Source organism: Dendrobates tinctorius, unplaced genomic scaffold (genome assembly GCF_039654945.1).
Source record: "Dendrobates tinctorius isolate UK_male_01 unplaced genomic scaffold, ASM3965494v1 ptg000010l, whole genome shotgun sequence".
Lineage (NCBI taxonomy): Eukaryota > Metazoa > Chordata > Amphibia > Anura > Dendrobatidae > Dendrobates > Dendrobates tinctorius.
The window spans coordinates 14,990,650-15,018,319 of NW_027361678.1; the positions used below are offsets into that span (position 1 = coordinate 14,990,650).

Below are 27,670 nucleotides of genomic sequence, written 5' to 3' on the forward strand. Positions count from 1 at the left end.
CTATCTTCAAAAAGGGGAAGAAGGTGGACCCAGGCAACTATAGGCCGGTGAGTCTGACTTCTATACCAGGAAAGATCTTTGAACAAATTATTAAACAACATGTATGTCAATACCTGGATAAGAATGAAGTGATTAAACAGAGTCAGCATGGGTTTCTAACTAATAAGTCATGTCAGACTAACTTAATTTCCTTCTATGATGGTATCACTGATTGGGTGGATCAAGGAAATGCTGTAGATATAGTATATCTTGACTTCAGCAAAGCATTTGACAAAGTCTCTCATACAATCCTTATTGAAAAAATGACTAAGTATGGAATGGACAAGGCAACTGTTAGGTGGATTCATAACTGGCTTAGTGATCGGACCCAAAGAGTGGTCGTAAATGGCTGCACATCCAGTTGGAAGAATGTCTCAAGTGGGGTACCACAGGGCTCTGTCCTGGGCCCTGTATTGTTCAACATCTTTATCAACGATTTAGATGAAGGAATTGAGGGTAAACTGATTAAATTTGCTGATGACACAAAGCTAGGAGGGATAGCTAATACTAGAGAAGAGAGAGAGAGGATTCAAAAAGATTTAAATAAACTGGAGAAGTGGGCAGCAACTAACAGAATGGTTTTTAACAGGGAGAAATGCAAAGTACTACATCTGGGCAATAAAAATAAAAAAAGCATATATAGAATGGGAGGAATAGGGCTAAGTGACAGCACATGTGAAAAAGACTTGGGTATACTAATAGATCACAGACTGAATATGAGTCAACAGTGTGATGCAGCAGCAAAAAAGGCAAATGCAATTCTAGGATGTATTAACAGAAGCATACAGTCTAGATCACGTGAAGTCATTATTTCCCTCTACTCCTCTTTGGTCAGACCTCATCTGGAATATTGTGTCCAGTTTTGGGCACCACATTTTAAAAAAGACATCAACAAACTGGAGCAAGTTCAGAAAAGAGCGACCAGAATGGTGACCGGTCTGCAAACCCTGTCTTATGAGGAAAGGTTGCAGGATTTGGGAATGTTTAGTTTGCAAAAGAGAAGACTGAGAGGAGACTTAATAGCTGTCTACAAATATCTAAAGGGCTGTCACATTGTAGAAGGATCAACTTTATTCTCATTTGCACAAGGAAAGACTAGAAGCAATGGGATGAAACTGAATGGGAAGAGACACAGATTAGATATTAGAAAAAACTTTTTGACAGTTAGAGTGATCAATGAGTGGAACAGGCTGCCACGAGAAGTGGTGAGTTCTCCTTCAATGGAAGTCTTCAAACAGAGGCTGGACAGACATCTGACTGGGATGATTTAGCGAATCCTGCTTTGAGCAGGGGGTTGGACCAGATGGCCCAGGAGGTCCCTTCCAACTCTACGATTCTATGATTCTATGAAATACCGTAATGCTGCACAACAGGTATACCCCCATAAATGCTGCACAGTGAGTAATGGTGGCCCAAATACAGTAATGCTGCACAACAGGTATGCCCCCATAAATGCTGCACAGTGAGTAATGGTGGCCCAAATACCGTAATGCTGCACAACAGGTATGCCCCCATAAATGCTGCACAGTGAGTAATGGTGGCCCAAATACCGTAATGCTGCACAACAGGTATGCCCCCATAAATGCTGCACAGTGAGTAATGGTGGCCCAAATACCGTAATGCTGCACAACAGGTATGCCCCCATAAATGCTGCACAGTGAGTAATGGTGGCCCAAATACCGTAATGCTGCAGAACATATGCCCCCATAAATGCTGCACAGTGAGTAATGGTGGCCCAAATACCGTAATGCTGCACAACAGGTATGCCCCCATAAATGCTGCACAGTGAGTAATGGTGGCCCAAATACCGTAATGCTGCACAACAGGTATGCCCCCATAAATGCTGCACAATGAGTAATGGTGGCCCAAATACCGTAATGCTGCAGAACATATGCCCCCATAAATGCTGCACAGTGAGTAATGGTGGCCCAAATACCGTAATGCTGCACAACAGGTATGCCCCCATAAATGCTGCACAATGAGTAATGGTGGCCCAAATACCGTAATGCTGCAGAACATATGCCCCCATAAATGCTGCACAGTGAGTAATGGTGGCCCAAATACCGTAATGCTGCACAACAGGTATGCCCCCATAAATGCTGCACAGTGAGTAATGGTGGCCCAAATACCGTAATGCTGCACAAGGTGGCCCAAATACCGTAATGCTGCACAACAGGTATGCCCCCATAAATGCTGCATGATTTATTGGCCAAGTGATAGGATTACCGGTAATCCTATCATGTTGCTGCTGCCCCTGCTGGAATTAAAAAACAAAACAAAACACTATATACTCACCTCCGTTGCTGACAGCTGCTCCTGAGCGTTACCGGCTCTTCAGTGACTCAGGCAGAGGGCGCGTGCTATCCACGTCATCGCGCCCCCTGCACGTCACTGCCGGAGGACGGGAGAGAGCGGCGCTGGGAGAGACTTGTAACGCCACCGCCGCCGGGACACTGACAGGCTGCAGGGGACCGCAGACACATACCGGGGAACGCGGAGACGACGGGGACCAGGTAAGTTTGAACCGTGACCCGAATATAAGTCGAGGGGGGTCTTTTTCAGCCCAAAAAGGGGGCTGAAAAACTTGACTTATATTCGAGTATATACGGTATATATATACACCTACATACAGTATATATATATATATATATATATATATATATATATCAAAGCAGAAACGTCCAGCAAACGGAAACTTCAGGTAATTTAAAAAAATCCAAAAATTTATTGTAGATGAATTAAAATTTATCCAGAGTTCAGTAACAAGATGCAGACATAATGCTCAACAGACTACGCGTTTTGGCGGAAAAGAAACTGCCGCCTTCTTCACGGTCTCAAGCTCTGCATCTTGTTACTGAACTCTGGGTATATTTTAATTCATCTACAATAAATTTTTGGATTTTTTTAAATTACCTGAAGTTTCCGTTTGCTGGACATTTCTGCTTTGATTTCTACATTGTTGGACTAGTTCCCAGTCCTGGTCCGTGCAATACAGAGAGAACAGGTATTTATCATCCAGAGTTTGGAGGACAGCTGGTCCAATTTGTGTTTTGTATGTATGTATGTATATATATATATATATACATACATACATACACACACATATACGGTATATACACACACTGCCTAAAAAAAAATAAAGACTAAACTCTGAAATCCCACATCCTTGATATCACTGAATGAAATATTCTAGTTGTAAATTTTTATTTATTACATAGCGATATCCAAGCATTATCCTTTCTCCTTGCGGATATTAACGTGCTAAGCATGCAGAGATGAGGAGACTTAAAGCCACAACGCTCCACTGGGAAATATGCAACTTGTCTTTTCAGAGAGGAAGAGGACTAGAACTCTAGTGCCACCTATTGGAAGTAGCAATCCTTAAAGTCATTGTCGACCCTTTAATTGGACCAACCGGTCTCCAAGAAACAGGTTCGGGCATTTCTGGGTATTATGGGATACTATCGTCGATTTATCCTGAATTTCGCCATGATAGCCGCACCCCTGAACAACCTTCTTAAGGGCATGAAGACATCAATGGCCAAATGGTCCCACTGAAACAGAGATGGTTGAAGCTCATCCTATGTAAACAACCGATCTTGGTGGCACCTGACTTCAGTAGAGAATTTGTGGTTCAGATGCCTCAGAGGTCAGGGTGGGAGCCTTGTTCTCCCAGGAAGTAAACGGGCAGGAACATCCAGGCCTAATATCTGAGTAAGAATCTCTCATACTATGAGAAACCTATGCAATTACAGAAAAAGAGTGCTTGGTCATCAAATGGGTAATGGACACCATGAGGTACTAACTGTTAGGTCAGAAGTTCAAGCTAGTGTCAGATCATACGCCCCTGAGATGGATAAGGGAAAGGAACGATAAGAATGCCTGGGTGACTAGATGGTTTCTAGGACTACAGGGCTTCATCTTTCATGGGCAGCACAGGCCCGGGATACTACACGGTAATGCAGATGCCTGTCTAGACTCCTCTGTTTAGTGACTGATGATGCCAAAACCCCTGGTAAAATACTGGACAGGGTTATGTGTCACTTAGGATGTTGGCCTGAGTCATAGGAACCTGGAAAAACACCCCAGCACATTAAGTACTATGAGGTGTTAATCGGCCATGTTTAGGGCTAGGATGAGTGAACAGCTGTAGAGTAGGTGGGAGGCTGTACACCATATCTCCACCCCAGGGTGGGGTCCAGAGGATAAATACACAGTCTTCTTGCATTAGTGTTGTGTGTTTCTGGAGATGGGCGCTCCAAAGCTGTGTGTGAAGATGAAGAAAACTTGGAACTTTTTTCACCAATGTTTGTTTCCACAGCGGGCGGATCCGCCACAGCAACCCGGCTGTGCCATTTGTTTTGTTTTATTTTTCTGTTAGGCCATAAGGCTGTTTTTATGTTGCTAACCCGACCCTGGTTTATGCTTTACCTAAATAAACCAGTTTAAAATTTAAAGAGGCAGTGTTCCTGTGTGTACCTCTACCTCTACCAAAACACACACACACATATATACACAAGTGACGGATCTCGGCCGCTCCTCTTATAAAGCTTCAGGATGATTATAAATCAGAGGCTCGGTAAGACAGTTCTTTATTGATTGTTATCAGTCGCTGCACTTTCTGCACATCGATGTTTCGTCTTCATACACACTTTGCACTTTAATGTCATTTTTCTCATTTCTTCCACTTCTGTTACTTCATGCCATGATTTCCTCCGGCGTCTGCCACATTATGTGCAAAACGCGATGAACACAGAGCAGATGAGGATGATGAGCAGCAAGGAGCTTGTGGCCACTTTTGGTGCCGCGGAGGCATTCACCGTCCTCTTGGTGTAGATATACGGCTGAGCCTGTAATACAGAGGCGAATATCAGCGACTAATGCCGCAGTGGATGCAAATGGAGGCAAAGTTTGATGCAGTGCTATCAATTCTTCCATATAACCGCTCACATCAGCCACATGATCATCGCACCATAATCCGCCGCCGCAGTTAGACCCCCATCACCAAAATATTTTACGAAATGGAGCACAGCAGCAGCTGACTGTATGGACTACAAGTACTAGGAGGAAAAAAATTAGCCACTGCGCAGCCGCCATCACGTTACCTGGGAAGGACACAGCAGCTCCAGGTCTTCAGAGAACGTCCGCAGATGAGACTTGTTTCCTTCTCTCTGAAGCTGCAAAAATGAAGAAAAGTGAAAATGTCATCAGAGATGATGAGAGACTGATATCAGGGGCCTGTACCTTTCAGGCCAGATTTCCACTTTCATCACATAACTGGGTGTGGCCTAAAGCAAATAAAGAGTCCGGTGGGTGTCACAAGTGTGTCAGATGCTACAGACTGTCACTCTGCATCTGGCTGCAGAAGGTCTCTGCGTTTTGCACTACAGACGCCTTCTCAATCCTTCTGACTTTTGGACCCAGTAGCAACCTCCCTCCGGCTCTAGTTGACACACCTGGACTTGGGTGTTTATAGCCTCTCAGTCTGCTACAGGGAGTCACCTGTGATATTCACATTTTCCACTTGGAACTATTGTAGTCAGCTAAGTTCCTCTCTGGTGCTGTTGGAGGACGTTTCGTGTTACCTCTCTGAGTCTGCTCAAGATAAGTTGGTTCCACTTTGTTTGTCTCCCTTCTTGTCCTTAGTGTACAGTGGGGACTGACCAGTGCTCATATCCCCCTTCCCTTTTTAGAGCCTAGCTCTAGGGATATGCAGGGCTTAGGTTCATGCTCAGCGGTTGGTGTGGAACCAATATAGGGATGGTAGGGGAGGCAGGGTGCTATTAGATCTGCATAGGGGTCTCCACTCCCCCTAGCATTTGTACTTCCTTTCCCTCTTCCCCTCGTGTTGCACTTAGTCTTCCCACACTGTGCGTAACAGCGAGTCTCAGATGTTCGGTCCCCTAGTTGCCCGTTCTCTCCATACCCCATGGTGCGTGTAGGAGTACAGCTCCCAGGATGCCTGCCCCTGTGGATGCTGCTGAGGCTCAAGGCCTTGGTACAAGCAGGACATGATTGCAGCACCGCATGGTTACCATATTGTTCCACAGTCCTTTCGCCATTTGTTCGTGACCTTTGACAGTGAGATGGAAACAATCCGGAGAGAAGAAGGAGAAATCGATGAGGCCGTTCTGGAAAAGAAGAGATGAAGAATGAAGCTGGAGGAGACGGAGGACGAAGCTGGAGGAGACGGAGGACGAAGCTGGAGGAGACGGAGGACGAAGCTGGAGGAGACGGAGGACGAAGCTGGAGGAGACGGAGGATGAAGCTGGAGGAGACAGAGGTCATCATGGCCCCAGCTCTCAGGATCATCTCTGAATATGTTCATTCTCAGCTTGGCCATCGGAGGTGCTCCAGCTCCCATTTCATTCTCCTGGCAGCAGTCCTGCTATTGCAGAGTCCTGGTGATGACTGACGGGAGACGTCTGCTGTCAGTGCTATCCAGGATCCCCAAACATCGTGGAGGGACGGTTACTATTCAGGACCCCCAAATATCGTGGCCTCATGTTACTATCCAGGCCCCCCAAACACCACGACCTCATGTTACTATCTGGGACCCTAAAACATTGCAGCCTCATGTTACTATCTGGGACCCTCAAACATCGTGTCCTCATGTTAGTATCCAGGCCCCCCAAACACCATGGCCTCATGTTAATATCCGGGACCCTCAAACATTGCAGCTTCATGTTACTACCCAGGCCAACCAAACACCGCAGCCTCATGTTACTATCCAGGCCCCCCAAACACCGTGACCTCATGTTACTATCTGGGACCCTCAAACAATGCAGTCTCATGTTACTATCCAGGCCTCCGAAACACAGCGGCCTCATATTACTTTTCGGGACCCCCAAATACCGTGGCCTCATGTTACTAATGACAATCACTGTTCATTAACATCTACATAATCTTTTCCCTGAGTGCCTTGTACAGTTCATCCTGCTCTTCCTGGTTCATGAACAGTATACCGGAATTTCAGTTGAGATTGACACACAGCAGCCACAGCACCAGAGAAAGCTGATAAAATAGCCTGACAACTTTTCAGGGTCTGTAAAATGCTGAGTGACCGTAACGGCGGCCATTAGGGGTGATCCTCCATATCTGGTAGTTTAGTGGAGGACAGGGGCGCTTATCTGTAGATTTGGGGGAATGGCACTACAACTGAGTCATCGGTGTCTTTCCACAAGTTCAAATTCACCTCCGTGCATGAATTCCAGAGGGACATCTCATCGCCCCATCCTTCTCACCTGGTCCACAGCCGGTTCAATGTCCTGCAGAAATGGCTGCAGCACCACCGCAAAGTCCTTCTTCCCATCGTATCTTCCTGATGTCTGAACGAGCTGCCGCAGCCGCTCCTGGAGGTGGAGGAGACAAGATGGTGAACAACAAGGTCCAGAGATCCATGAACCAGAAAGTGGTCTGAATGCAGGAGGGGCGATACTGAGCCCGAGGAACGACCCGAAGAGTGGCCGCAGATCTATAGGACCTGGAGATAAGAGGACAAGAGGCCGTGTCACTAATAATATAGGCCTGAGAGTACGCCTAGAAGGATCAGTCACTGCTGTGATCTATGGGAAAGATACGATGCAGGACCCCTCACCTGGAGCTGAGCGCACGTCTAGAAGGATCGGTCACTACTGTGAACTATGGGAAGGATACAACACAGGACGCCCCCCCCCCCCTGGAGCTGAGCGCACGTCTAGAAGGATCGGTCACCGCTGTGCTCTATGGGAAGGATACGACGCAGGACCCCCCCCCACTCCCACCTGGAGCTGAGCGCACGTCTAGAAGGATCGGTCACCGCTGTGATCTATAGGAAGGATACAATGCAGGACCCCCCCAACTGGAGATGAGTGCACGTCTAGATGGATCGGTGAACGCTGTGAGCTATGGGAAGGATACGACGCAGGACCCCCCACCCCCACCTGGAGCTGAGTGCACGTCTAGAAGAATCGGGAACCACTGTGATCTATGGGAAGATACGACGCAGGACCCCTCCACCCCGACCTGGAGCTGAGTGCACGTCTAGAAGGATCGGGCACCGCTGTGACCTATGGGAAGGATACAACGCAGGACCCCTCACCTGGAGCTGAGCACACGTCTAGAAGGATTGATCACCGCTGTGATCTATAGGAAGGATACGATGCAGGATCCCCCCACCTGGAGCTGAGTGCACGTCTAGAAGGATCGGGTACCACTGTGATCTATGGAAAGGATACAACGCAGGACCCCTCACCTGGAGCTGAGCGCACGTCTAGAAGGATCGGGCACCGCTGTGATCTATAGGAAGGATACGATGCAGGACCCCCCACCCCGACCTGGAGCTGAGTGCATGTCTAGAAGGATCTGCACCGCTGTGACCAATGGGAAGGATACGACGCAGGACCCCTCACCCCCACCTGGAGCTGAGTGCACGTCTAGAAGGATCGGGCACCGCTGTGATCTATGGGAAGGATACGACGCAGGACCCCCCAACCCCGACCTGGAGCTGAGTGCACGTGTAGAAGGATCGGTCACCGCTGTGATCTATAGCAAGGCTACGATGCAGGACCCCCCAACTGGAGATGAGCCCACGTCTAGAAGGATCGGTGAACGCTGTGAGCTATGGGAAGGACCCCCCACCCCCACCTGGAGCTGAGTGCACGTCTAGAAGGATCGGGCACCGCTGTGATCTATGGGAAGGATACGACGCAGGACCCCCCCACCCCCACCTGGAGCTGAGCGCATGTCTAGAAGGATTGGTCACCGCTGTGATCTATGGGAAGTATACAACGCAGGACCCCTCACCTGGAGCTGAGCGCACGTCTAGAAGGATCGGTCACCGCTGTGATCTATAGGAAGGATACGATGCAGGACCCCCCACCCCCACCTGGAGCTGAGTGCACGTCTAGAAGGATCGGTCACCGCTGTGATCTATAGGAAGGATACGATGTAGGACCCCCCAACTGGAGATGAGCGCACGTCTAGAAGGATCGGTGAACGCTGTGAGCTATGGGAAGGATACGATGCAGGACCCCCCACCCCCACCTGGAGCTGAGCGCACATCTACAAGGATCGGGCACCACTGTGATCTATGGGAAGGATACAACACATGACCCCTCACCTGAAACTGTCGGTTCACCTCCAGAAGCTCCAGCAGCTCCAGGGAATCATCTTTCGGTTGCACCACACAAGGGCAGAAGAACCTGGAAAAGAAAGCAGCAAATAGAGAAGTGTCTGCAGCCACCATGATGGACAATGGAAAGTGACACACACTACAACTCCAATCATCAGCACAGACAGAAGACGATGCTCTGAGGAAGCCTGCTCTAGCATCAGGGAACTACAAGTCTCAGCATGGTCAGGGGGTTCATTCCTTGATCCTGCACTATAGACCTGGTATAATGAAAGAGGAGAGTTATCACCTCTGCAGAATGCAGCCGAGACGCGGATCCTTCACCTGCCGCAGGCGATCAATGCGGAACAGCTGCACCACATTCACGAAGCATCTAGGCAGCTGAGAAGACACAGATGAGATACCTCATCAATGATGTATCAAAGCTGCAAGACGTGTCACACAGGATAGGATTAGATACACGGCTCAGCAGACAGTATCACACAGGATAGGATTAGATACTGTACACAGCTCAGCAGACAGTATCACACAGGATATGATTAGATACACAGCTCAGCAGACAGTATCACACAGGATAGGATTAGATACACAGCTCAGCAGACAGAATCACACAGGATAGGATTAGATACACAGCTCAGCAGACAGTATCACACAGGATAGGATTAGATACACGGCTCAGCAAATAGTATCACACAGGATAGGATTAGATACACTGCTCAGCAGACAGTATCACACAGGATAGGATTAGATACACGGCTCAGCAGACAATATCACACAGGAGAGGATTAGATACACAGCTCAGCAGACAGTATCACACAGGATGAGATTAGATACACGGCTCTGCACAGTATCACACAGGATAGGATTAGATACACAGCTCAGCAGTCAGTATCACACAGGATAGGATTAGATACACAGCTCAGCAGTCAGTATCACACAGGATAGGATTAGATACACTGCTCAGCAGACAGTATTACACAGGATAGGATAAGATACACAGCTCAGCAGATTGTATCACGCAGGATAGGATTAGATACAAGGCTCAACAAATAGTATCACACAGGATAGGATTATATACACTGCTCAGCAGACAGTATCACACAGGATGAGATTAGATACATGGCTCTGCAGACAGTATCACAGAGGATAGGATTAAAGATTAAATACACGGTTCAGCATACAGTATCACACAGGATAGGATTAGATACATGGATCAGCAGTCAGCATGACACAGGAAAGGATTAGATACATGGTTCATCAAACAGTATCACACAGGATGGGATTAGATAAAGGGCGCAGCAGACAGTATCACACAGGATAAGATTAGATACATGGCTCAGAAGACAGTATCACACAGGATAGGATAGATACATGGCTCAGCAGACAGTATCACACAGGATGAGATTAGATACATGGCTCAGCAGACAGTATCACACAGGATAGGATTAGATACACGGCTCAGCAGACCGTATCACACAGGATAGGATTAGATACACGGCTCAGCAGACAATATCACACAGGATGGGATTAGATACACAGCTCAGCAGATAGTATCATACAGGAGAGGATTAGATACAGCGCAGTAGCAGGCGTGCTGAGTGACCCGCAGACTTTTCACCTCCGCCTGCAACAGATCCAGGGCTTCACTCATGTACTGGATGAAACTGTCTGCAGAGAACAGCACCTGGAGAGGACAGAGGACAGGACATTACTAATTGTGCACCACGCGGAGAATGATCACACGGCAGTCAGCCCATCAGATCTCTGTCGTCAGCAAAACCCATCCTGACCTCGGGCACAATGCAAGAGACCACCCATCAATATCAGACAACAGTCTACTGAGTATGGCAGCCTCATCATCTGCAGTGTACAGAGGAGCCTGGAGGAAGAGGATAGAGGAGCGTGGAGGGCAGAGGAGCCTGGGGGGAAGAGGACAGAGGAGCGTGGAGGGCAGAGGAGCCTGGGGGGAAGAGGACAGAGGAGCCTGGGGGAAGAGGACAGAGGAGCCTGGGGGAAGAGGACAGAGGAGCCTGGGGGAAGAGGACAGAGGAGCCTGGAAGAAGAGGACAGAGGAACCTAGAGGACAGAGGAGCCTAGAGAAACCTGGAGGACAGAGGAGCCTAGAGAAAGAGGACAGAGGAGCCTGGGGGACAGAGGAGCCTGGGGGACAGAGGAGCCTGGGGGACAGAGGAGCCTGGGGGACAGAGGAGCCTGGAGGAAGAGGACACAAGTGCTTGGTGGAGGAGGACAGAGGAGCCTGGAGGAGGTGGGCAGAGCAGTCTGGAGGAGGAGGGTCGGGGAACCTGGAGGGCAGAGGAGCCTGGAGGAAGAGGACTTGGGAGCCTGGAGGACAGAAGAGCCTGAAGGAAGAGGGCAGCGGAGCCTGGAGGAAAAGGACAGAGGAGCCTGGTGAAGGAGGACAGAGGAAACTGGAGGAAGAGAACAGAGGAGCCTCACGGAAGTGGACAGAGGAGCCTGGAGGAGGAGGGTCGGGGAGCCTGGAGGACAGAGGAGCGTGGAAGGCAGAGGAGCCTGGAGGAAGAGGACTTGGGAGCCTGGAGGAGAAGGACAGAGGAAACTGGAGGAAGAGAACAGAGGAGCCTTGCGGAAGTGGACAGAGGAGCCTGGAGGAAAAGGACAGAGGAGCCAGGAGGAGGAGGATGGAGGAATCGGCCAGTAGCTCTCTCAGAAAATACAGGAGCACTAGGTGGTGCTGAATGTTCCTGTGTATAGAGGGATTGGGGGAGAGGCGTAAGGCCGAGCAATTGTTTGGCTGAACTATCTAATGCGTAAGAGGGGCCGTTAGCCGTCATCCCACAGCTGAGGGTTTGTCACAATTAGTGCAGGCAATTTTCTGTGAGTTAAACAGACCAGCACAAATCTCTCTCCTGTTCTGAAGGGTTGTTACAAAATGTCCTTTATCACTTTTGGGCTTAACATGTTTCCTCAGCACAAGCCCATCAGCTGTGTGAGCAGGACTAAGCCAGGACAGGATGTCACCAAGTACTAACAGTAAGTAGGCAGAGATCTAGAATATGGTTTGAAGGTTGAAATGTGCAGAACTTATCACGATACGATGACAGGGACCAGAGGGTGACGATCTGTAAGGAGGAAGCACAGAGCGGTGGGTGACAAGGGGTTAATCCGCTGCGCACCTTATCCTTGCAGTAGTCGCACAGATCGTTAGAGCCGATGAATATGGTGACTACTTTCCAGTCTTCCTGGAAGTTGATTTCCTGGAAAGACACAGAGAGGTTGTGAGCAAGCGCCCTGGCCATTGCCCAGCAGAACAGCTGACAGGAGACACACGTACCGGCAGAAGCTTCAGGATGGCGATCAGACGCCGCACCTGTTCTGGGAGCAAACTGAAAGAAAGCAGAAGATAAAACTGCTTACACAGCTGAGGGTTTGTTACAATGTGTCCAGGCCCAACAGCAGAACAGTTTATTATGATGGATCATATTGAAGTTTACAGAAGATTGTGTACACTGATACAAAGTAACAAAGCTTCAGCTGTGGAAAGTAACAGGTAAGCACAGATATTTAGTCACTGGGTGTAATTAGAACTAATTACAACCGAGAACAGGCTGCACCTGCCGTACCCACCAGAGGAAGACCCACGGTAAGCAGTGCCCCCTCCACTTTGTATTTGGCCCCCCCTGCCCCTTGCGGTGCGAAGCACCCCCTCCACTTTGGATGCAGTCCCCCTCCTGCACCTCACGGTGCACAGCACCCCCTCCACTTTGTATACGGCACCCCCTGCCCCTCGTGGTGCGCAGCACCCCCTCCACTTTGTATACAGTCCCCCTCCTGCACTTCTCGGTGCACAGCACCCCCTCCTGCTCCTTGCGGTACGCGGTGCCCCCTCCATCCACTTTGTATACGCCCCTCTCCTGTGTACCCCCTCCTCTCTATATATGACCCCCTCCTGCCCCTCATGGTATATGGCCCCCCGTGATGCCCCCTCCTCTTTGTATACAGCATTCCATCCTGCTCCTCGCGGCACGCAGCACCCCCTTCTCCATGTATACAGCCCCTGCACCTCAAGGTATGTGGCGTGCCCTGTCTTGTGTATATGGCCTCTCCTCCTGCCCCTCATGGTAATCGGCTCCAGTTATATGCGGCGACCTTCCTGCTCCTTCCTTCCTCCCCCCTCAACATATGGCCCCTCTTGGTATGCAGCAACCCCTCTTCCCTAATGTATGGCCCCTTGCAGCACACAGCCTCCTCCCAAGCTCCTCGTGGTAAGCAGCACGCCCTCCTCTCCATAAACAGCCCCTCGCAGTATGCAGCCCTCCCCTCAGCTCCTCGGGGTACGCGGCCCTCCTCTCTTGCCCCTCGCAGTACGCAGCCTCCCTTCCTGCCCCCTCGCAGTACGCAGCCTCCCCCCCCTTCCTGCCCCTCGCAGTACACAGCCTCCCCCCAGCTCATCAGGGTACGTGACCCTCCCCTCCTGCCCCTCGCAGTACGCAACTGTGGGGAAGGTGACCTGACGGACGGACTTGTCAGCAAGAAAAAGAGATGGGTTGTGCACTGTGGGCGTATATTTGTAATTACACTAGGGAAACAGCTGGGAAAAGTGTAGATCAAGTGCAGTATCTTGGGTTGACCACAAGATGGCAGGGGAGAGTGAGTTCAGGACCTGACAGCAGCTTATGGCTAGAGAAACCATTGGTCATGGGGGGCGGAGTTATAGGGAACCGGGAACGTTATAAATAGGACAGAAGGGTTCCAGAAAGTTCCAGTCCCGGGAGGAGCTCTGAGGAGAAGAGTCAGTGAAGGAGTATGTGCTGTGAGGGGAGCTCAACTAGGGGACTGAGGAGAAAGCAAGTCAGGGGGGTGGCCCTGACACGAAGAACCGCAGAACAGACGAGGCCCCGGGGGAAACATACCAAATTGACGATGACCTCTGATCAGTAAAGTGCTGTTGGTGAACAGACCTAAGGCAGCCACAGTGGCCGAGCTGGGAGGAATGTCACTAAGCTAAAAGTACGGTGTATGTACCCGGGCCTGGAAACGGAAGGCTGTGGAAGAATTGCGGTGTACTGCTGAGATCATCAGGCGGACGACTAAATAAACTTGGACCTGTTGTACCGGAAATCTGCCTCCATCTTGTGTCTGTGACGTCTGCGCGGTAAATGAGGGACCATCCCCCAGTCTGGCCCACCCTACCTACACAGCCTCCCCCCCAGCTCCTCGGGGTATGCGGTTCTCCCCTCCTGCCCCTCGCAGTACGCAGCCTCCCTTCCTGCCCATCACAATACGCAGCCTCCCCCCAGCTCCTCCCCTCCTTCCCCTCGCAGTACGCAGCCTCCCCCCAGCTCCTCCCCTCCTGCCCCTCACAGTACGCGGCTTCCCCCACAGCTCCTCAGGGTACGATATCCTCCCCTCCTGCCCCACACAGTACGCGGCTTCCCCCACAGCGCCTCAGGGTACGATATCCTCCCCTCCTGCCCCTCTCAGTACGCAGACCCGCCTCCTACACTTACAGGGTGTTGGCTCCGGTCACAGCGAGGTTCAGCCCCGCGTCCTCCAGGGCGGCTGGTCTGTAGCTCACGGTGCTACTTTTCCCAAATCCAACAAGATGAGGGTTAAAAATTTTGAGAATATCTAGAAAATAAAGTAAAAGTGGTAAGGATGATCGGAAGCGACTGAACATAGCGGGTACTGCTTGGGGAGACACAGCAGAACAACGCGGTGAATGTACTCACTGGGCAGCGTAATAGTGTCGGACAGGTTGCCGTAGCCCCCGATACTGCAGGAGAGATGATAGTTACTATGATGACATGCTGCTTGACATCTTATAGCATGGTCACCCCTTTTATTGTACTATAGGGGGCACAGGGAGCATTCACCCCCAGGCCCTGAGCACTGAAGGCACCTCTGCTACACAACAGCATTACACCCGGCCCCTACCTGGCATCAGGGCACAGGAGCCTCAGCAACTGCCGATTGCACCCGGTAGATGTTGCCAGGCCGATGGCGCCCGGTAGATGGAACTTAGTAGATAGTGACCAGCCAATTGCTCCCAACAGATAGCGTTCGGCCAAGCGGTAGATGGCACCCGACAGATGTCTGCCCAGCAGATGGTGCCTGGCAGATGGCTCCTTGCAGAAGATGCCCGATAGATGTTGCCCGGCCTCCTACCTCCAGGACAGCTGCCGAAACTCCGTTGGAATCTCTAATACGTTTGTTGCATTTGCACCAATTGCTGCCTGTAACAAAAGAGAGATGAGGAAGTTTTAGGACGGGAGACCCTCATATACCCACTGTGCCGTCATACCGTCAGGGAGTCCCCCAGGGCCGCCACGATCTTCACATCTCCCGGTCTCACGCGGTCGGCTGCGGAGAATCAGACATTATCATCGTCTGCGGAGGATCCCTGAGCGCTCCCACCTCAGTATATGGGGGTCTCACTAACCTGTGGTGGGGGGTTCAGGGGAGGGCGAGGTGTCTGGACAATCAAATCCTCTGCCGTCATGGCTCCAGTCTGTGGATTTCTCAGGAAATTGCTGCAAATTGAAAGAAAAAGGAGAAATTGCCAACAGACGGATTCCGGGGACAAATTACTGCATCTCAAAGGCCAGAAAATGAGGCAAAACAACCGGGGGACTGACTGTATCCTCACAGCTGAAGGGTTGTTGCAAAGTATCAGTGGAGGCAAAACACCGCTGCTACTGACAGCCAGCAGAGAGCTTAAAAATGAGGAGCACCCGATCGCAGTGTGGAGGGAGAAGTCGTCACCAACAACGTAGGCGATGAACAAATCACGGGATCATTACCTGCAGCCCGAACTCCGACACCTGATGCTTCATCCCGTCCATGTAACTCGCCATCCAGTCCAAACCTGTGGAGCACGGACAACCAGGTCACAGGCCTGGGTGCAATAATCTGCAGAATACATCACTATGTATCTGTCAGGAGGTGGAGGAGTGATGTTCTGCAGATCTGTAGAGGTCATTGGTGTAATAATCTGCAGGATATATCACTATATATGTCAGGAGGTGGAGGAGTGATGTTCTGCAGATCTGTAGAGGTCAGTAGTGTAATAATCCGCAGGATATATCACTATGTATCTGTCAGGAGGTGGAGGAGAGATGTTCTGCAGATCTGTAGAGGTCAGCAGTGTAATAATCCGCAGGATCTATCACTATATCTGTCAGGAGGTGGAGGAGTGATGTTCTGCAGAGAGGTCAGTAGTGTAATATTCTGCAGGATATATCACTATATATGTCAGGAGGTGGAGGAGCGATGTTCTGCAGATCTGTAGAGGTCAGTAGTGTAATAATCCGCAGGATATATCACTATGTATCTGTCAGGAGGTGGAGGAGAGATGTTCTGCAGATCTGGAGAGGTTAGTAGTGTAATAATCTACAGGATATATCACTATGTATCTGTCAGGAGGTGGAGGAGCGATGTTCTGCAGATCTGTAGAGGTCAGTAGTGTAATAATCTGCAGGATATATCACTATATATCTGTCAGGAGGTGGAGGAGAGATGTTCTGCAGATCTGTAGAGGTCAGCAGTGTAATAATCCGCAGGATCTATCACTATATCTGTCAGGAGGTGGAGGAGTGATGTTCTGCAGAGAGGTCAGTAGTGTAATATTCTGCAGGATATATCACTATATATGTCAGGAGGTGGAGGAGCGATGTTCTGCAGATCTGTAGAGGTCAGTAGTGTAATAATCCGCAGGATATATCACTATGTATCTGTCAGGAGGTGGAGGAGAGATGTTCTGCAGATCTGGAGAGGTCAGTAGTGTAATAATCTACAGGATATATCACTATGTATCTGTCAGGAGGTGGAGGAGCGATGTTCTGCAGATCTGTAGAGGTCAGTAGTGTAATAATCTGCAGGATATATCACTATGTATCTGTCAGGAGGTGGAGGAGTGATGTTCTGCAGATCTGTAGAGGTCAGTGGTGTAATAATCTGCAGGATATATCACTATGTATCTGTCAGGAGGTGGAGGAGCGATGTTCTGCAGATCTGTAGAGGTCAGTGGTGTAATAATCTGCAGGATATATCACTATGTGTCTGTCAGGAGGTGGAGGAGCGATGTTCTGCAGATCTGTAGAGGTGAGCAGTGTAATAATCTGCAGGATATATCACTATATCTGTCAGGAGGTGGAGGAGCGATGTTCTGCAGATCTGTAGAGGTCAGCAGTGTAATAATCCGCAGGATCTATCACTATATCTGTCAGGAGGTGGAGGAGCAATGTTCTGCAGATCTGTAGAGGTCAGTGGTGTAAATCTGTAGGATATATCACAATGTATCTGTCAGGAGGTGGAGGAGCGATGTTCTGCAGATCTGTAGAGGTCAGTAGTGTAATAATCTGCAGGATATATCACTATGTATCTGTCAGGAGGTGGAGGAGCGATGTTCTGCAGATCTATACAGGTCAGTGTTGTAAATCTGCAGGATATATCACTATGTGTCTGTCAGGAGGTGGAGGAGCGATGTTCTGCAGATCTGTAGAGGTCAGCAGTGTAATAATCCGCAGGATATATCACTATATCTGTCAGGAGGTGGAGGAGCGATGTTCTGCAGATCTGTAGAGGTCAGCAGTGTAATAATCCGCAGGATCTATCACTATATCTGTCAGGAGGTGGAGGAGCAATGTTCTGCAGATCTGTAGAGGTCAGTGGTGTAAATCTGTAGGATATATCACAATGTATCTGTCAGGAGGTGGAGGAGTGATGTTCTGCAGATTTGTTAAGGTCAGTGTAATAATCTGCAGGATATATCACTATGTATCTGTCAGGAGATGGAGGAGCGATGTTCTGCAGATCTGTAGAGGTCAGTGGTGTAATAATCTGCAGGATATATCACTATGTGTCTGTCAGGAGGTGGAGGAGCGATGTTCTGCAGATCTGTAGAGGTCAGCAGTGTAATAATCCGCAGGATATATCACTATATCTGTCAGGAGGTGGAGGAGCGATGTTCTGCAGATCTGTAGAGGTCAGCAGTGTAATAATCCGCAGGATCTATCACTATATCTGTCAGGAGGTGGAGGAGCAATGTTCTGCAGATCTGTAGAGGTCAGTGGTGTAAATCTGTAGGATATATCACAATGTATCTGTCAGGAGGTGGAGGAGTGATGTTCTGCAGATTTGTTAAGGTCAGTGTAATAATCTGCAGGATATATCACTATGTATCTGTCAGGAGATGGAGGAGCGATGTTCTGCAGATCTGTAGAGGTCAGTGGTGTAATAATCTGCAGGATATATCACTATGTATCTGTCAGGAGGTGGAGGAGCGATGTTCTGCAGATCTATAGAGGTCAGTGTTGTAAATCTGCAGGATATATCACTATGTATCTGTCAGGAGGTTGAGGAGTGATGCTCTGCAGATCTGAGGTCAGTGGAGTAATAACCTGCAACATGCATCACCATGTACCTGTAGGTAGAGCAGCGATGCTCTGCAGACACTTACCACACACCTGGTGCAGGTACACGCAGCAGATGACCACCTCTGTCGCCCTCATCTTCTTCCCTACCTGGCAGGTGCAGTTCTGGGCAGTGGGTGATGGCCGCTCACTCACTGAATATACAAAGTCCACGGTGCTGGACGGGCGATTCGCTGTTTGGGGACTGGCACTTATTACCCACCTGGCAGGGAATCTGCAGTTATTGCCCCGTTATCAGGAGCAGGGACTAATTCTGCGGCATCAGCACAAACCCACATAATGGCAGGACGGAAACCTCCTGGAGGGGCACAGCGCACAATGGAAGCCCCTCACAACCCACCAGAAGCCTCAGAGTCCTGCAGCATCCATGCATGTGGCTGTATCAGGTCTGCAGCCATGCGGTCACGCACCTCCAGACCCTGGGTACCATCCGCACATGAAGTGCTCACTTTACGCATGGTGGACATAGCCACATGCGTAAAGTGAGTGTTTCAAAGCAATCCTATGGCGGCAGAATCGCCACGATTCTGCAGAATTAATGGACATGCTGCAGATTTTTCCACTATGCGATTCCGCAGCAGAAAAATCCGCAGCATTGGCAAAGGAACTGTGGAATCCCATAGGATTGCATGGGAATGCATTTTGTTAGCGGTTTTTTAAGCGCTTCCGCAGTGGCAAAAACGCAGCGGAAACGCTTAAAAAATGCAACATGGACACACAGCCTAACTATAGTAAAATGGTAACATCAGGCTTTTAATCATTATTATGATACAATAATCAAGCCATTTAGATAAAATATATTTATTGGAATACAACTTTAGAACAGAAACTTTTGCATATTTACAGTTTATTATACACTCTGCAGTAAGTGGAAAAAAAACAGTTTAAAAAAAACTGAATAACATTTGTGCAGTCTATGAATTTGTTCTGAGAAATAGTATCCATCAGATCCTCCTTCATAGATGACCTCAAATCTGACCTAATAATTCTAAGGCTAGAGAACAACCTCTCTACACTAACTTGGGTTGGTGACAAAGCCGTAACCACATGGGCAGCATCTCTAACAATATCCGGGTATATAGGAATTGCCTCGTGCACAGTCAGTTTTGGTGAACGGTTGAACTCTTCTACTTCTTTGAGAGCAAGTGAAAAATGTTGCTGAAACATGGTCAATCTGTTTTCTATGGGAGTGGAATCTTTTTCCCTGCGGCAACGCTTTGTCTGCTCCATGTCGTCCAAATACTTTTCGAATTCAAACTCTTCATCCGATGAGGATGAAGGAACGGCAGCAGCTCTGGCAGGACACGAGTCCTCTTGCTCTTGGCCATCCTGTAGCCCACTCATCCTAACTGCTACCTCAATCGGAGCTTCTTTTCCTTTAGTAAGCTGTTGATCATCAAGCAATATACGATGACTCGGGTCCACATAAACAGCTGCCAGAAGAATTTTATTTTCTAATAGCAGTGTCTCTCTCCATTTCATTGAAGCAGAAATACCATCTGCGATTAAACCTCCTCCTTGGGTCAGGCAAAACAACAAGTTCTTCACTCCTTTATAAAAATTCCAGGAGTTAAATCCTCAGCTTGTAACTTTTTAGTCACTGTAAATGGGTGATGAAGCAATTCCTTCAATTCAGCCACCTGTGTCCATTGACCTTCATGTAGTGTTACCTGAGGGTTGGTCATATCTACAAGGAAGGGTTTCAGCTCAAGCAATCGCTCAAACAGTAAATAGGTGCTGCCCCACCGAGTGGCTTGATCCACAATTGCCCCTTTTCCAGCATGTCTCTTCAAGATGGAATCAATTTTAGGCGTTCTGGCAGCAATAGCCAATTTCCTCACTTTGCTAATCAGAGTTCCAGCATGTCCCTCTTGCAGACTATCTCTTATTGCCAGCTGCAGCATGTGCACAACACAGCGCATGTGATGAATAGGAAAGAGGTGTGAAGCAGCTTCACCAAGATCATCTAATTGTAAAGAATAATTTTGCTGTTCTTCTGTAGTAATATCTGTTTGTTCCTGCATTATGGGAACAGGACTGTGGCCTTTCATCTCCAACATACTGAATGTGAAATGTTCTTCTAGCTGTTGTTCACCTTCATTACTCTCATTCATCAGTTTAATTGTACTTATGTTTGAAGCATTATCAGTTACAATAGAAAGAACCTGCGCTTTTTTGAGTTTGTAATCTTGCTGAACTTTTTCCACTAAGATCTGGAAAAACTGGCTGCTGTGATGAGCTTTAGTATCTTTTAGGATATGTTTCCACATAGCGGAAAAATTCAGGATTAGCTGCGGATTGAACGCTGCGTCCTGCCGCAGCATTAATCCGCAGCGGCCAGATGTTACAGCATAGTGGAGGGGATCTTATGAAATCCCATCTCCACTATGCGTCCGATTACGCGGGTGACACACCCACGAAACCGGACATGCGACGCGTCTTTTTAGACCGCAGCATGTTGGTTTACCTTGCGGAGACGCTCAGTCTCTGCAAGGTATGGCTGGGTTCACCTTGCATCAAAGGTGTGCGCGTCTATCGCATCCGTTACATAGCGGCATTAACGCTATGTAACGGATGCGCTGACGCATCCATAGACTGCTATAGACAAGCGCATCGCTAACACATGCCATAATTGGCATGCGTTAGCGATGTGCCGTCATTCTGTGACGGACCCTCGGACGTGGTTTGCAGCGTTCGAGGGTCCGTCACTTCTAGCGCAGATGAAGCATAACAGATGAAGCATAACGCGATCACAAATCAGGAGTAGCGTTAACGCAGTCCACCAACGCTATGCGTTGAGCGGACTGCATTAACACAATGTGAACCTAGCCTAAATAGCCTACTCTATGGCTACGCTGCGGCGATTCCGGATGTGTTCAATGAGCACATACGGAATCACCGCATGTACAGAAGGGGGCGGGGCTTTGGGCGGAGCGAGGTTTCCGCTCCGTCCAAAGCGCTGTGTTAACGGTACGTGGAAACATACCCTTACTGCCAGCGTCTTAGTAACAATTTTTTTGTTGTCACAAACATATCAAACGTTGATAGCAAAATAGTTCACTCTGTGACGTGTGCAGGCATCCATTTTAAGAAATACAAAGGGTCTCTTGAGTCTTTTTAGGCTGTGTTCACACGTAGCGTTTTTTTTACTGTATTTGCCAAAAAATCTGCTCAAAAAACGCTTAAAATAAGCTTCCCATTCATTTCTATGCATTTTGCACTTTTTGTGCATATTGATGCGTTTTTTCCCCGCAAAAAAACGCTTTGCGGTAAAAAGCAGCATGCTCATTAATTTCTCAGAAAATTCCGCATTTCTAGCTATTTTCTATGGGTCTGGAAACGCGCGGAAAAAACGCACATTTTTTGTGCCAAAAACGCGCAGAAAACGCGCTGAAAAAAACGTGCGTTTTCTGGGAAGGGAGTCCGGTTTTTATGCAGAAATTTCTGCATACGTGTGCACATAGCCTTAAGATTTTCCTTTTGGTTAAGGGCTTCTTCAGTCACTAATTTTCTAATACTTTTTCTTTCCAGAGAAACACCAAGTTTGCGGCCATTTCTCCATTAAGAGCTGTGAAAGCTGGTTGTGCAAATAATGATAATGGTACACCGTCCTTCACAACAAGCTGTATGTGCTGTCTTTAAGGCTGAGTTCACAAGTGGCGTTTTTTTCGCGTTTCCGCGGCGGTTTTAACCGCGAAAAATAAGCATCCCATGCATTCCTATGGGATTCCGCAATGCTGTGCTAATGCTGCGGTTTTTACCGCGGCGGAATCGCTTCGCGGTAAAAACCGCAGCATGCTCATTAATTTTGCGGAATCGCGGCGATCCCGCACCCATAGGAATGCATTGTTCCGCTTACTTCTCGCATGTGGCTGTGCACACCATGCGGAAATGCGGAAAGTAAGCAGAACATTAGCGGATGGTACCCACGGTCCGGAGGAGAGGAGACTGTCCTCCGGGCTTTGGGTACCATATCCCTGTAAAAAATAGAATTTAAAATAAAAAATATTGTTATTCTTACCTTCCGGCGTCCCGCGCAGCCTTCCCGCTTCTCTCCATGCTCTCGTTCCCAGTAATCCTTTGCGAAAATGCCCGCGATGACGTCCGTTCTCGCGGTCATCGCGAATAACCGCGAGACGTCACAATCCCGCGAGAACGGACGTCATCGCGGGCATTTTCGCAAAGGATTACTGGGAACGGCTGCGCGGGACGTCGGAAGGTAGGAATAACACCATTTTTTATTTTTTTTTACATTTTATCTTTTACTACTGATGCTGCATAGGCGGCCTCAGTAGTAAAAAGTTGGTCACACTTGTCAAACACTATGTTTGACGAGTGTGACCAACCTGTCAATCAGTTCTCCAAGCGATGCTACAGATCGCTTGGAAAACGCTAGCATTTTGCAAGCTAAATACGCTTGCAAAATGCTAGTTTTTCCACGGGAAAATCGCGGGAATTTAAAATGCGATTTTCCCGCGGAATGGAATTCCGGAACTCTCGCGGTAATCTCCGCGAGAGTTCCGGTACGTGTGAACTTAGCCTTAATGTCTTACTGCCAGCTGACGGACTAGTATGTCAGCTGGCAGTATCCCCAGCTTTGAGGTGGGCGTCGGTGGTGAGCCCACCTCAAAACCGGGACATGTCAGCTGTTTTAAACAGCTAACATGTGCCCGCAATAGGCGAGAACGGAATCGCGATCCACATGTGCCTATTAACTAGTTAAATCCCGCTGTCAAACGCCGACAGCGGGCATTTAACTAGAGCTTCCGGCGCACGGCCGGAAATACGTGCACCGACGACCCCAGTCACGTGATCGGGGGTCATTGGTGCGTTGCCATAACAACCTGAGGTCTCCTCGACCTGTGGTCGGCGTTTATAGTAATGCTGTAATTCAACTACATAGAGGTGATCTATGCATCACCTCTATGTAGCAGAGGCGATCACGCTATGGCAGCTTCTAGCCTCCTATGGAGGCTATTGAAGCATGCTAAAAGTAAAAAAAAAAAAGTGTTTAAAAATTAAAAAAAAAAAAAAAAAAGTATTAACCAGATAGCTAAACGGCGTAGCGAGAAAAAAATCTAAATGCCAGAATTACGTTTTTTTGGTCACCACAACATTGCATTAAAATGCAATAACAGGAGATCGAAAGAAAGTATCTGGACAAAAGTGTAATAATTAACCCCTTCACCCCCAAGGGTGGTTTGCACGTTCATGACCGGGCCAATTTTTACAATTCTGACCACTGTCCCTTTATGAGGTTATAACTCTGAAACGCTTTCATGGATCCCGCTGATTCTGACACTGTTTTCTCGTGACATATTGTACTTCATGTTAGTGGTAAAATTTCATTCATATAACTTGCGTTTATTTGTGAAAAAAACGGAAATTTGGCAAAAATTTTGAAATTTCGCAATTTTCCAACTTTGAATTTTTATGCCCTTAAATCACAGAGATATGGCACACAAAAAACTTAAGTAACATTTCCCACATGTTTACTTTACATCAGCACAATTTTGGAACCAACATTTTTTTTGTTAGGAAGTTATAAGGGTTAAAAGTTGACCAGCGATTTCTCATTTTTACAACACCAGTTTATTTTTAAGGACCACATCACATTTGAAGTCACTTTGAGGGATCTATATGATAGAAAATACCCAAAAGTGACACCATTCTAAATACTGCACCCCCTCAAGGTACTAAAAACCACATTCAGGCTGTGTGCCCACGATGCGATTTTTAAGCGTTTTTGCCGCAACTTTTGGCGTGAAAACGCTGCGAAAACGTTTAAAAATCTTGTACAGAACGCCCCCCATGCATTCCTATGGCATTCCGCACATGCTGTGCTTTTATCTGCGGCGGAAACGCATCGCGGAAAAAATCGCAGCATGCTCATTTTTTTGTGCGGAATCACAAAGAATTGCCGCGATTCCGCACCCATAGGAATGCATGAGAATCGCTTACTTCCCGCATGTGGCTATGCCCACCATGCGGGAATCGTCTCATGTGCGGTTGGTACCCATGGTGTGGAGGAGACGAGACTGTCCTCCAGGCCCTGGGTACCATACCCCTGTAAAAAAATAAAAAATCAGGGTATATTTACCTTCCGACGTCCCGCGCTGCATTCCCGGCCTCAGCGTTCCCAGTAATGCCTTGCGGCAAGGTCCTGTGATGACGTAGTCTCGTGAGATCGCTATAGCAACGCGAGACTACGTCATCACAGGTCTCGCAAGGCATCGCTGGGAACGCTGAGGCCCGGGATGGCAGCGCGGGACGTCGGAAGGTAAATATACACCGATTTTTTATTTTTTTATTATTTTTAACATTCTATCTTTTACTACTGATGCCGCTTAGGCAGCCTCAATAGTAAAAACCTGGTCACACTTGTGAAACACTATGTTTGACGAGCGTAACCAACCTGTCAATCACTTTCCAAGCGATGCTTCAAATAGCTTGGAAAGTGCTTGAATATCGCAGGCGAAAATCGCGGCAAAATCGTGAACATAATCGCGATGAAATCGCGGTAAAACCGCGCGATTTCTGGGAAGGAGTCCGGTTTTCAGTGTCCGGATTAAAACGCTACGTGGGCACATAGCCTCAAGAAGTTTATTAACCCTTCAGGTGCTTCACAGGAATTTTTTGAATGTTTAAAAAAAAGTGTGCAAATTGCCTCTTCAGAGAAAAAGAGGACTTGAACTCTATAGCGCCACCTGTTGGTAGTAGCGATCCTACAAGTCACAATCAACCCTTTAATGAGTCTTGTATTGGCAATAGCTCAAAACACCGTGTCTGCAAATTGAGATTATGATTTGGCTTTTATCCTAAGTCACATTACAAGACTCGTTAAAGGGTTGATTGTGACTTGTAGGATTGCTACTACCAACAGGCGGCGCTATAGAGTTCAAGTCCTCTTTTCCTCTGAAGAGGCAATTTGCATATTATTTTCCCAGAGGAGCATTGCACGGCGAATAAGCCTCCTTACCTTGACAAGCCAGAGCAGGCATGTCACTCTCCACAAGGAGAAACCTTACCCCTAAAAAAAAATGAACATTAACTTTTTTTCACACAAAAAAATTACTTCAGGTTCAATTATTTTATTTTACCAAGGGTAACAGGAGAAATTGGACTGCAAAAGTTATTGTGCAATTTGTCTTGATTACGCTGATACCTGATATGTTGGGGGGAACCACTGTTTCAGCTTCAGATCGGATGCCATGTCACGTTTGGAGAGCTCCTGATGTGCCTAAACAGTGGAAACCCCCCACAAGTGACCCCATTTTGGAAACTAGACCCCCCAAGGAACTTATCTAGATATGTGGTGAGCACTTTGATCCCACAAGGGCTTCATAGAAGTTTATAACGTACAGCCGTAAAATTAAAAAATCATTTTTTCCACAAAAATGATCTTTTCACCCCCAATTTTTATTTTTCCAAGGGTAACAGGACCCCAAAAGTTATTGTGCAATTTGTCCTGAGTACGCTGATACCCCACGTGTGGGGGTAAACCACTATTTGGGCGCATGGCAGAGCTCGGAAGGGAAGCAGCGCCATTCGACTTTTTTGGCTGGAATTGAGACCGGACGCCATGTTGCATTTGGAAAGCCCCTGATGTGCAAAAACAGTGGAAACCCCCAACAAGTGACCCCAATTTGGAAACTAGACCCCCCAAGGAACTTATCTAGATGTGTGGTGAGCACTTTGAACCCCCAAGGGCTTCACAGAAGTTTATAACGCCCGGGCGTGAAAATAAAAAAAATAATTTTTTCCACAAACATGATCTTTTAGTCCCCATTTTTTTATTTTCCCAAGGGCACAGGAGAAATTAGATCCCAAAAGTTGTCCAATTTGTCCTGAGTACGCCGATATCCCATATGATGGAGAAAACAACTGTATGGGCACACGTCAGGGCTCGGAAGGGAATTAGTGACGTTTTGGAATGCAGACTTTGATGGAATGGTCTGCGGGTGTCATGTCGCGTTTGGAGAGCCTCTGATGTGCCTTATTTAGATGTGTGGTGAGCACTTTGAACCCCCAAGTGCTTCACAGAATTTTATAACATAGAGCCATAAAAATAAAAAAATAATTTTTTTCCACAAAAATGATATTTTTGCCCCCAATTTTTTATTTTCCCAAGGGTACCTGGAGAATTTGTACCCCAAAAGTTGTTGTACAATTTGTACTGAGTATGCTGATACCCCATATGTGGGGGTAAACCACTGTTTGGGCGCATGGCAGAGCTTGGAAGGGAAGGAGCACTGTTTAACTTTTTCAATGCAGAATTGGCTGGAATTGAGATCAGACGCCATGTTGCATTTGGAGAGCACCTAATGTGCCCAAACAGTGGAAACCCCCCAATTATAACTCCAACCCTAACCCCAACACACCCCTAACCCTAGCCAGAAAATGGAAATACTTTTTTTGTATTTTATTATTTTTTCCTAACTAAGGGGGTGATAACGGGGGGTTTGATTTACTATTTATGGCAGTTTTTATGTTTTGCAGCTGTCACACGCTAAAAGACGCTTTTTATTGTAAAAATATTTTTTGTATCACCACATATTGAGAGCTATAATTTTTCCATATTTTGACCCACTGAGTCATGTGAGGTCTTATTTTTTGCGGGAAGAGTTGACGTTTTTATTTGTACCATTTTTGGGCACGTGACCTTTTTGATCGCTTTTTATTCCGATTTTTGGGACGCAGAATGAACAAAAACCAGCATTTCATGAATTTCTTTTGGAGGGTGCATTTACACCGTTGCGCGTGCGGTAAAATTGATTAGGCGGTTTTATTGTTCGGGTCAGTACGATTACAGCGATACATCATTTATGTCATTTTAATATTTTGGCGCTTTTATGCAATGAAAACAATTTTATATAAAAAATAATTATTTTTGCATCGCTTTATTCTGTGAGCTATAACTTTTTTATTTTTTCGCTGATGATGCTGTATGGTGGCTCGTTTTTTGCGGGACAAGATGACATTTTCAGCGGTACCATGGTTATTTATATCCGTCTTTTTGATCGCGCGTTATTGCACTTTTTGTTCGGTGGTATGATGATAAATCATTATTTTTTGCTTTGTTTTTTATTTTTTGAGGGGTTCAATA

General features: G+C 47.6%; 1 protein-coding gene across 1 annotated transcript; it reads right to left on the bottom strand.

The window, feature by feature from the left end:
- Positions 1-4,615: 4,615 nt before the first annotated feature.
- Positions 4,616-18,642, bottom strand: LOC141099794 (phospholipase B1, membrane-associated-like). Its single transcript, XM_073587865.1, has 17 exons — positions 18,591-18,642; positions 15,934-15,998; positions 15,573-15,663; positions 15,435-15,493; positions 15,299-15,366; positions 14,863-14,906; positions 14,641-14,761; positions 13,626-13,709; positions 12,465-12,516; positions 12,307-12,387; positions 10,770-10,835; positions 9,441-9,532; positions 9,140-9,221; positions 7,284-7,391; positions 6,075-6,170; positions 5,145-5,216; positions 4,616-4,889 (listed from the first exon to the last, which is right to left on the bottom strand). The coding sequence occupies exons 1-17, from the start codon at positions 18,640-18,642 to the stop codon at positions 4,770-4,772; spliced, it is 1,353 nt and encodes a 450-aa protein (XP_073443966.1). The 3' UTR covers positions 4,616-4,769.
- Between the last annotated feature and the right edge of the window lie 9,028 nt (positions 18,643-27,670).

Coding starts and splice junctions, on each gene's coding strand:
- LOC141099794 (XM_073587865.1), bottom strand. CDS start 18,642: ATGAGGGCGACAGAGGTGGTCATCTGCTGCGTGTACCTGCACCAGGTG. Junction 9,533..10,769: donor TGGATCTGTTGCAGGCGGAG/GTGAAAAGTCTG, acceptor GTGTCTTCTCAG/CTGCCTAGATGCTTCGTGAA. Junction 5,217..6,074: donor AAGGACTGTGGAACAATATG/GTAACCATGCGG, acceptor TCATTTTTGCAG/CTTCAGAGAGAAGGAAACAA.